Source organism: Microtus oregoni, unplaced genomic scaffold (assembly GCF_018167655.1).
Source record: "Microtus oregoni isolate MIOR12 unplaced genomic scaffold, Mior012 000012F_ref0000307, whole genome shotgun sequence".
Lineage (NCBI taxonomy): Eukaryota > Metazoa > Chordata > Mammalia > Rodentia > Cricetidae > Microtus > Microtus oregoni.
Window position 1 is genome coordinate 39,002,518 of NW_024543071.1, and position 10,630 is coordinate 39,013,147.

At 36.2% G+C, this 10,630-nt stretch overlaps 1 protein-coding gene across 1 annotated transcript in view; it reads right to left on the minus strand.

Moving 5' to 3' along the window:
- LOC121454409 (retinal dehydrogenase 1) overlaps positions 1-10,410 on the minus strand; it is a 36,385-nt gene extending 25,975 nt beyond the window's left edge. Inside the window, exons 1-2 of the mRNA XM_041661729.1 lie at positions 10,272-10,410; positions 1,812-1,916 (exon numbers count right to left, since the gene is read on the minus strand). Coding sequence (XP_041517663.1) covers positions 1,812-1,916; positions 10,272-10,337 — 171 coding nt within the window. The 5' untranslated portion in view covers positions 10,338-10,410. The remainder of the gene's footprint in view (positions 1-1,811; positions 1,917-10,271) is intronic.
- Positions 10,411-10,630: the final 220 nt, after the last annotated feature.

Sequence of the window (10,630 nt, forward strand, 5' to 3'; positions counted from 1 at the left end):
TCACTAAGCACAGAGCAGATCAGTGCTCGCTGGCAAAGGTGCTGGGATGGTCACTGAATCTTCCTTCTGTGCCTGAGAAAGACAGTAAACCTCATTGACTTTCCTAGTAAAGTTCTGCCTGACAAGGCTTCTACTGAACCCAGGCAGAGAGTTTTGTTTTCCTATTGGGACTAATCCCATTGTCAGAGCAAGATGTTCCCTAGGAGCTAAATGTTCAAGGCTTCATTGTTAAAGCAGCAACAATATTTCTTTTCACTAACTGTCATCTATAGATTCATAGTCTTGAGTGACATTTTTATCTACATGGAGAAGGCATAGGCAGCGGATGGATTCTTAGTTTGTGTATATCTTACTGCATGTGTGAATTATTTTTCTGTTTGTTCCTTCCCAGTCTTGTTGGAGATACTCAGTGAATGAGGTTGGCATTTGAGGTAAAGCCATACTGTGTGTTGTATCTCAGTCTTAGGTATAAAGCATTTATTCTTCCCCTTTTTGAAAAAAAAGAAACGTAGTAAACACATTTTTACTTTCTTCTGGGATTAACACAGAGAATTCTGGGTCACCAGTGGCACATAGCTGTGGATGGTAATTATCTCCCTGCCTAAGTTTGGTTTTCTAGAAATTCATCAAGATGCACCCGTCAAGCCAATTGTCCCAATCACCCTACCTTTATACTACTCCAAATCCATATTTCCCACTGTGCACCTGCAACCATTTCAACAAATGCATCACAACATACAGTGGAGAAGAGCCAGCCTCTTTCTTACAGAGAAATGAACCATCACATGAAGAAAAGTTAGTGTGGAGGATCCTTCTCTTTTTTTATAAATATAAATTAACTCAAATGGAGCAATGACCTAAACCTATGCTATTACTGAAGGAAAATGGGCAAAACTCATTTCAAGATATTGAATTAGACAGTGACTGGAGAAGTTCCCAAAGTACAACCATTAAAACAAACAAAAATAAAAAATAAATCTGTGTAGTGTCAAGTTATAATTTTACAGAACAAATGAGTGAACAGGCAGTCTGCAGGGGGAAACATTAGACTATTCATCTGACAAATGTTTTGTTTCCAGATTATATATGGGACTAATATAACGAAAAATATTCAAAATAATCTAATTTAAATAGAAGTTATCCCAAAAAGCATTGCTTAAGATGTGTAGATGGCCGACAAGAATATGAAACTTTGTTCCTTTGCTAGCTACTGGATAAACTCCAAACAAAATGGTAATTGACTGATAGTCTCTTACTCTGCTCCTGATCATTCTAAACAAAAATCTAAATGTGTAAAGTACTGTTGGGACTACAGGAAAAAGAAACTCTTCCATACTGTAGTGTAGTGGAAATGCGATTTTGCCATGTATAGCATGAAGATCCCTGATCTCCTTGTTCCCAAATCAATAATTTTCAATAAAATAACTTGGTAATAAGTTGTTCTAAGAGTTCTATATCGGCCTTTAGCTTTGCTTAGCAAATGTGAAAGAATAACTGTAAGCTTATAAAAGATTTTTCTCTCCTTTATCCTGATGAATGTTTTTATGAGTCTGTCTGTATAATAAACCATGACACTATTTCAAGTGAAAAGCAGTCAAGGAAAAATAGTTTTGAAAAAAAAAATCAGCACCTCACTCAAGGCATCCATTGATGGTGTTTGTCTTATGTCAAGGACAACAGAATATTTACCCAGCTTCCAGAGCATCCATGTTTTCATGCCTTTCATTGAGCTTACACTGGGTATTGAGCTCAGAATGGTGAGAAGCAAAGACTCTTTGGTAGAAATTGGACTTGTGGGTGTTGGAACTTACCTTGTCCCCTTCTTCCACCTGGCAGATGACCTCCTCAGTTGCTGGGTTAATAACAGGAAATTTCTTGCCACTCACTGAGTCATGCCATTCATTGTTGATGAAGATCTGAGGAGATACAGAGAAAACAGATACAGGTACTTAAATATGTATTAAGTTTGAGGTTTTTTAAAACTAGAGTCGAGGTATGATATGTCTACATATTGCATGACTCTCCCTGTCTCAAAATGCCTATCACTTGTTTTAGTTAACATGGATAAACATACATACAAACATTTGTGCATACTAAGTAAAAAAACTGGGTAGTTTTTTCATCTTGATCTTTGGTCCCACAGTCCCTGAGTTCAGCCCATGTGTTCCCCACGCTCCATGCTTCAGTTACCAGGTCCTCCTCTATTCCAGTTTTCTCTTCTGCTGCAGCCTCAGCATCTTTGTGTTTTACTTCAGACTAGTTTAAGGAGCATCTCCTCATGACCTGCTCACTGGTTGCTCCAACTGAAAAATCTTTTCTTTTTTTCCAAAGTAACATATTTCTCCTATTACAAGATTAGTGTATTCTGCTCTGTGTTAAAATTAGATACTTACAGTCTATGAGATTACAATTCAGCCTACATATTATAATTGGCCTTTAAAATTATCAAGAAATTCACTCGTCTTCAATGATTCTGTCTTATTTCTGCTATAGGAATTGTTATACCTCAGATTTTCATAGATAAACCAAGAGATCAATTGTATCATAATCTTTGAAACTTATAATTTCACTTAGAAATAGAGGAAAAGTTTGATACTAACCTGACCACATTTTGTTATGCTATTGTATGACTAACTAATTCTTACCTGAGTCCCCATGACCTTAGCTCTGTGAGTTCTCAGTGATATCCCTGCCATAGGTGACTTATGGCCCATGTTTTCTTTTGGTGAAAGAGCAATGACAAAATGTGCATGTCATTTTGATATTAGAATCTTGCAGGTAACCTGTACACTGCTCCTTCATACTAAAGGCAGTCGAAGCTTCTTAAAAATATTGAGGTTTATCTGGTAGGCATCAGGTGACCGCAGAGGGAGGCTTTGGATAACCCTGTGAGCAACTGTGACTCAGCAGTTTTCAGGTTTAACCTTTAATACCAAAGAAAACTGTAAACCCAGTGTTTGTTTAGTTTTATTTACATAACCAAATCCGGAATAAGCACTCTGAATTTTTTTTATTGCGTTGTTTTCTTTGCAATTTTGTACAAGTACTAAGGATATTCTGATTGGTGCTTCTCCTCACTTCTCTAAACTCGCCACTTCCACTAATCCTCCCACCTTCTTTGTACACCTGTCTTATCCCATATCTTATTGCCTTCTAGCTACTTGTAAGAACATATATTTGAACAACTACTTATCCTATAATTATATTAAATGGGTATATGGAGAAATTTAGTTCAATGAATATTTATTACAGAATTATTAAACCGATTTGGGCTTATTGAATGTCCTATCATGAAGAGAACTATACTTTCCATTTGCTGTTGACAAGTTTGGGAGACAGAGCTACTAAAATAAAATATTTTGTCACATTAAGTCATTGACTACATTATAATTATGATTGTACTCACAGTGCTTTAGGATATTGTGTATGTATTAGAGACAGATATTAAGCCGAACTTCACAGAAATCACTGGAATTTTAAAGATTTCATTCATAATCTAGGAATTCCAGGTTTTTTATTCTATTATTTTTCAATCTGATAAAACAATCCGTAATAGCTTTTTAGGAAATTTATATTTGACTTCTGCTCTTTGCACTTTTCATATATCAAATTAAAAATGATATACATACTACCCTCCTGTTTACTGGGTGTAGTTTACTGTCCCAACTTACAATTGTTAGAAAAACAAAGATTCCTATTCAGAGTCAAAGTTATTAAGTCTTCATGTACTTGGTGATAAACAATTCTAAATAAGAAATTTATATACTCTGGTTTTTCTTCAGACCTTATTATAAATTTTTCTCCTTTTAACAAATATAAAATGTCTTCAAAACATTTCTCATTTAGAACAAAATGAGTTTAATTAATATCTTCTCTTTTTATCTGTTGATATGAGATTTGATGACCTATTGGTTTTTAATTCCTTCCAACAAAGTACCCCAAATTCAAATTATCTCTGCACAGTGGTAACTGGGCTATCAGCTCAAAGTTCTTATAATGGATGTCAATATTTTCTTAGTTGCTAAGAGTGTATGAGAAACACATTTTCAATGTACAAAGCATTTTAAGATTTTCTAAGGGAGACAAATGCTAAAAAAAAAAAAAAAGTCAGTCCTGATGCTAGATCATCTGTGTATGTTACAAACTCTGAAAGGCGGGGACACAGCTTGACAACATGTTAGGAATGATATATATATATATATAATATATATATGTATATATTATATATATATAATGTGTATATTTTCTCATCGTTAGAAACCTGAAAATATACCAAGACTATTGAAAATTGTGAAAATAAGATGAAAGTCAGGGTAGAGGTAACAGTATGAGAAATGGAACATGTCAAGTGGATCTTAAAGATTTAAAAAAAAAAGAAAAAAACAAGACTAGATTACTCACACCTAGTTTTAATCTAAGCCCTGAGGCAACAAAGCAAAATCTTGTGATTCAAAACTAAGAGATTAAAGGAAATAAGAGAAGAAATGCCATAGGGTAGGAAACTATCTATAGTCACCGGGTGGTGGCAACAAAGTGAGAGAAATGGGGAGAAATGCAGACTTCCTATTATTTCTGTTTAACATTATTCCCTTACCAGTTATGGAACTGCATGGTCATTTGCCCTTGTTTTAAAGCCCTTTAATCAAGGAGAAAGGAAAGATGATGCTGCATTTACTTTGAGCTACATCATCTCTAAGTTCAATGGGTGAGAGAATGATATATATTATATGCATCTTACATGTTCTGGATCAGAATTTATCTGTAGAAGCACTAAAGCTTCTTTCTATCTTTCCTCTTTAGCAGTATTAGGCCCTCTTCTCTCTAAAGAAAACATCAATGTAGAACAAAGTTATTAACCCAGATTGGATTGCACTTCAGATGGGTCCACCACATTTTCTGAATGTTCTCACATAGCCTTGTCTTTCTGGAAAGAGAAGGTGAAAAATTCAATAGGTATGCTCTATGCTTGAAAAGCCATGTGAACATACAGACTTTAAGAAATGGAAACAATAACTTTCAAAGGTTATGTGCTATTTACTTTAGGACTTGTGTTGAGGTTTCCTTGAATGAGATTGGAATATCACTGTCTTTAGTAGTCAGGGAGAAAAGGATGGCATATAGAAACACATCATCTACAATAGTACAATCTGTCAACTTTATATTCTGGTTTTCTTTCTTCCTTTCTCTTTCTTTCTTTCTTTCTTTCTTCTTTTTGGTTTTTCAAAACAGGGTTTCTCTATATAGCTGGAATTTGAGCTGTAGACCAGACTGACCTCAAATTCATAGAGTTCTGCCTGCCTCTGCCTCCTAAATTCTGGGATTAAAATCATGCACCATGACTGCCTGGCTGGTTTTGTATCTTAAGAGCCATGTAACCTTGAACAAGTTTGCATGTTCTGTGAGCTCAGCTTCCAAAGCTTAGAAATAGGACCATAGTACTATTTCCTAGTTCCTGGAGACTAGTTACTTATTAATCTCAAATGAGATAAATACTGTTTTAAGTAATAAATTACAGATTTTACTAGCATTGAAAGTTGAACCATTTCAGGACTATAGCGTTAATCTTTGAAAGTATAGTTCAGGAAGGTACCAATAACAAGTGATAAACTTCTAAGTACCAAATTAAACTTATGCATACCAAATAATAATTGTTAGACACTGTGTACTTTCCATAAACTACTTAATTCTCATAGCCACTTCCCAATTAGCATCTTTAGCAAAAGCTCATTCATAAACAGATAGAAAAACTTAAGTCCAAACAGATTAGTAGTTTGACCAGGTTAGGTTATGAAGTAAGTACAAACTTTGGACATTGAATTCAGGTCTGTCTTATTAAACAACTATACATCACAGAAATTCAGCTACTTGTTCAACTGGTTCCAAACCCTAAGAAAGTAAAATATAGTTTTATTCCGAAGTTAGAAAAGATTTCTGCAAATGAAGGCAACCATAGCACAGTCAGCTTTATTGTAAAGGTGGTTCTGCCCTCCTTTAAGTATCTTCAAGATTTCTTCCAGGCTCCATCAGCCAGTGTGGTTCAAGAAAGCATTCTCAGAGTTCATGTACTTTTCTATTCCATTTTGTCACTTTGACATATCTTCTCAGCTTTCCACTTTCTTGCTTTGAGAACATTCCACAATTTTCTATTTAATGTATTCTGTCTACTTGCTTGCTGCCCAATAAATCCATTAAGAATATAATTTCTTGAGACAATGATCATATTAACATTATATTATCTGATATGGAACAATCATGCAACAAATTTATTAAACAAAGGAAAGGGAAGCATTGGAGAAAGGATGAGAAAATGGGAGAAATTAAGGAAAGCAGGAAGGAGTTATGTGAAATCTCAAGTAGCCTGCTTTTGTAAACTGTAAGAATTTTAAAAGAGAGAAAAATGTAGAGCTCAATAAAAATCAATTTAAAAAAATTTAAAAGAGATAGAAAGTGGAGGTTACTAAAAATTTCAATATTCAAATTGTGCCTAGCACAGAAAATTCAATTGTTCATCGTTCTTTGTACACATGTACACACACATAAACACATACATACACATTGACAGGAGAGAGAAATTAATGAAACCAGACACCTAAGAATGAAATCACCTGTTATAGCCAAGATTTAATCCATGGTGCTTGAAGTAATATAGTTTACATATTAAGTGTGCACCCATGTCTCAACTTCCTCCTCACAATTTCTCTCAACCCAAACCTTCCTTTTCATTCTAGTGAACAGAATTGTTTTGTCTGCCTTCCCTATTGCCTCCTTTCTCTCAAAACTGGTACTCAATAGCTTCTTATGTTCTGAAAGAAGCATACAAAAAAGTTCACAGTCAACACCCTCCAGTACTTAGGAATGGGCAGATAAAAGTCAAAGCAAAAATTGCACACCATCTTATTTCTATGTCCCTAAATCATGGCAGTGACCATTGTAGCACGATGGCTTGACTTGTCAGCATTCAAGACCTAGACTTCTTGTTTACAAGCTGTATAAGGTTATATTCTCTAAGCCTTTGGTTTCTTTATCTATGTAAAAAATTTATAGCTTCCAATAGGGCTGCTATGGGCAAATAAAAAAATTATTATCATTCACTTTCGTTGCAATTATTTAGTGTGTATATGAACTATCAGTATCAGGTGAAAAAGTCTTCTGAGCATGAAAGAACTAAAAGTTAAGGAGTTAAGTTCAATAATTATGCTAATTATTAATAAAGTTTGAACTCTATTTGAAAATATTTGTCTTCTTGAATTTCCTGTTATCTCTTTTTAAAGGAAGGCGTGTAACACGAGAAAGAAAACTTGGAATTAACAAATCCTATGAGAGAAAAATCTTAGAACCCTGAAAGCCTGGGTAAACCTGGGAGGCCTATACTGGTGCTCGGGTGGAGCAATAATGTAAGGCAGACTAACAGAAAAACTGGGCGAGAGAAAAGAGGAGAATGGTACTGTTAAAACAGACCTGGGCAATGGATCCAAAAATGTGCAGGATGTGATTGCCAATGCTAGCCATTCCCCAGGAGCCAAGTTGTGCCTCATGTGCTTCTTACCAGCTGGGATGGCTTACACCCTCAGGAAACGGGGTCCTCATCACCCCATATCAATGGTAAGAAGGCAGAGGCAGATGGAGGTGATGGGGTTTGACAAGGGGTCCTGTAACTTTAAAAGGTGCTCTTCATTCAAAAGTTCTGTACCAGGACTGGGGCACATGTGGCTTTTGCTTACAACTCCCAAGGGGGTAACGAAGATAGGGATGCAATGGGGGCTTTTATATCTCCTTGTGAGATAGTTCATAAACTCCAAAATTCATTTTATGTACTCCATGATAAAAGAAATAAACTAGAGAATAGTCCTAGATGTATCATTGAATTGCTTGGCTTACTTTTTTTTTAAAAATAATTATGTTTTGTTTTCATTATTTACAATTATATACATATATACATAAAAATATTCTTGAAGTTAAGATTATGCAGCTGTTCGGTTCTAGCTGATATTCTTTTTATTTTTGTTATTGTTTATTGTTCTTTGCTCCCTCAGCACCAAACACCAACCTGCTTTAGATAATAATAAAGAAAAAAAAAGAAGCAGTAGGGAAAATAATACATAAATTGATATACTGGTCAGGAAAGGTAATTTGACAAATACTCCTAACCCCTGCCTTTCGTTTTTTGCAACCAGGAACTAACAGCCATTGTTTCAATCTCTAGGGAGTGCAAATCCAATACAATTCTTCAGTGGGACACAGTAAAGGAACGTGCACAGGCATAGAGAAAGCTCCCATTGAGGTTTAATTGCATACATAACTGGTGTCCTCCCAAGTGTGAAAATGCTATAACCAGCACATCAAATGGTATGATGCTTACTGAGTAGACCAGACTTATGTAGAAGATTAAAAAAAAAAATCAAACTTCACTGAGTTGTGTTGCTGATTATTAACTAGAGAAGTGCGTGAACATCAAACAAATGCATTCTTGGCCCTTAAATCCTTAGGCCCACCATTCTTCCTCAGACGTTCTTATGCAGTGAAGAAGTTCCCATCTGGAAACATCTGTGTTAAGGGATTATTGGTCCTGTACTTGTCCCTTGTACTTAGACTTTAAGGAATACCCATTTTTCTAGTACTTTCATTTGCATGCTTCCTGAATAAGTATTAAATTAAACTTAAATCAGAGGAAAAATATTTTACTTAATTTTTTTTTCTTGAGACACACACACAGGCTCAGTAAAGTTCATAAAAAACAAACTAAGTAAAGAATGATAGGGCATCCCAACTACAAAATCTATTCCCAGCTGGGATCATGCAAACTAAACTCTTCTTCGTGATTAAACTGTAACAATATAAACAGTGCCAATGACACCAATCTTTCTGAAACACTGGGTATACAGATTTGACAAAAATTTCTTCCAAACAAGCAAAACTTGGTGAGGCAGGAAGATTGAAATATGTGGTGTGTACACAATTTGACATTTATAAGGGGTTAGAGCTTGTGGACTCTCTAGACTTTTGCACAAAAAAGCAAAACAAAAAAAGAGAGGAAAAACAAAGCAAAAACAAAAAACCCCAAATTGTACAGCATGTTCTTTCTTTGAAAAGTTTGTGAAAGCAAGCTTGTGCCGTTCTACCTCCTAGTCAGCCATAATCAAGGCTCACTCCTCTCTGCAGACCTTGTCCTTAGAAAAAGCACATATAAGCCAGGCAGCTCCCACACTTAATGCGTTTAGAAAAATCCAAAGGCTGCTGTGTTTCAAAACCTCTCCTCCCAGTTCATGTATAAGGAAATAAATGCACAAAGTGGATCATTTGGGCCCTTGTCATCTCTTTTAATACTCTTGGTTGGCTTTTTCTAATTCAGAAGTCAACATGACTCTCCCCAGAGTTAAGCAGTACATCTCTCACTTTGTTCTTTGAATCATACCGCACAGCTATTTTAAATAGCTTTTCGTGTGTGTGTGTGTGTGTGTGTGTGTGAGAGAGAGAGAGAGAGAGAGAGAGAGAGAGAGAGAGAGAGATTTCTTAATTTTGGGACCCTAGGATTTGACTGTGTGGTAGAAAAAAATTAAGAGAGTCTTTCAGGACAACCACAGCCTGATCACTTTCTAACTCTCCCTGGCTGAAGTTTTTGAAGTCTTGTCTCTCTAAATATTTATCAGCTTACATGTGTTCTCCAAAAGTCTCCAACAATAACAAACTTTTCTGGAGAAATAAATAAGCAGAGTTTCTATCTCACAATAACCAAATAACTCAAGTCCATTTGGAGGTTTTGGCAACAGCTTCCATTAGACGCTCAGAGTTAAGTCCTCCAACGTCAATACTCTGTTATCAAACATATGGTCATGTTACTTTGTTTTAGAGGGCTATGTCTCTTTTAGAAAGAAAGAAAGAAAGAAAGAAAGAAAGAAAAGAAGGGAGGAAGCAAGGAAGGAAGAGAGGGAGGGAAGAAGGGAAGGAGGGAAAAAGCTGTTCCCACATGTCTGGCTTCTTTCTAGTAAGTTCCTCTGTTTGTCTCACCATAAGTGCTCACTGCACAGGGTTAATAGACCTGCTGCTCACTCTGGTTCACTGCACTCTGGCACAAGAATCATTCACACAGAGCAAAATTCTTTTCCCTTGGATGTATGTCAAGATACAAACTTACGAGAAGTTGTCTAATATGGTCTAAAATTCACCACTGAATCAGGCCACTAGCTTTGCAAGCTTTTTGTCTTCCTGTTTGCAAAAAAAAGCCCCAATCGACCATGCTTTAGTCAGGCGCCCACGGAAAGCCCTTGTCTTACCTTGGTATATTGAATCTTCAAGTTGGCCAGCGGGGCAGGGATTTCAGGTTGTGCAGGGGAAGACATTGCTGGTTTGGCTCCTGGAACACAGGTGACAGGCTCAGCAATTTGGTTCTGTTAGGGCACTTGCTCCTTTTTATCTGCATGCACTAAGGGTCATTTGCATATTAGGATATGATTGGATGGGCAGACCCAGTGCAGGGCAGAAAGAACACTACTCTCTTCTAACACCTAAGGCTGGCAGGGAGCCTTTGCCTTTAAATGTGAATCCTTAAGGAACCTGCACCTCAGCCCTGAAGTTCCATCTGGAGACTGCTCACTATTTACAGATGAATTAGTTTACAAAGCCAAACCTGTGC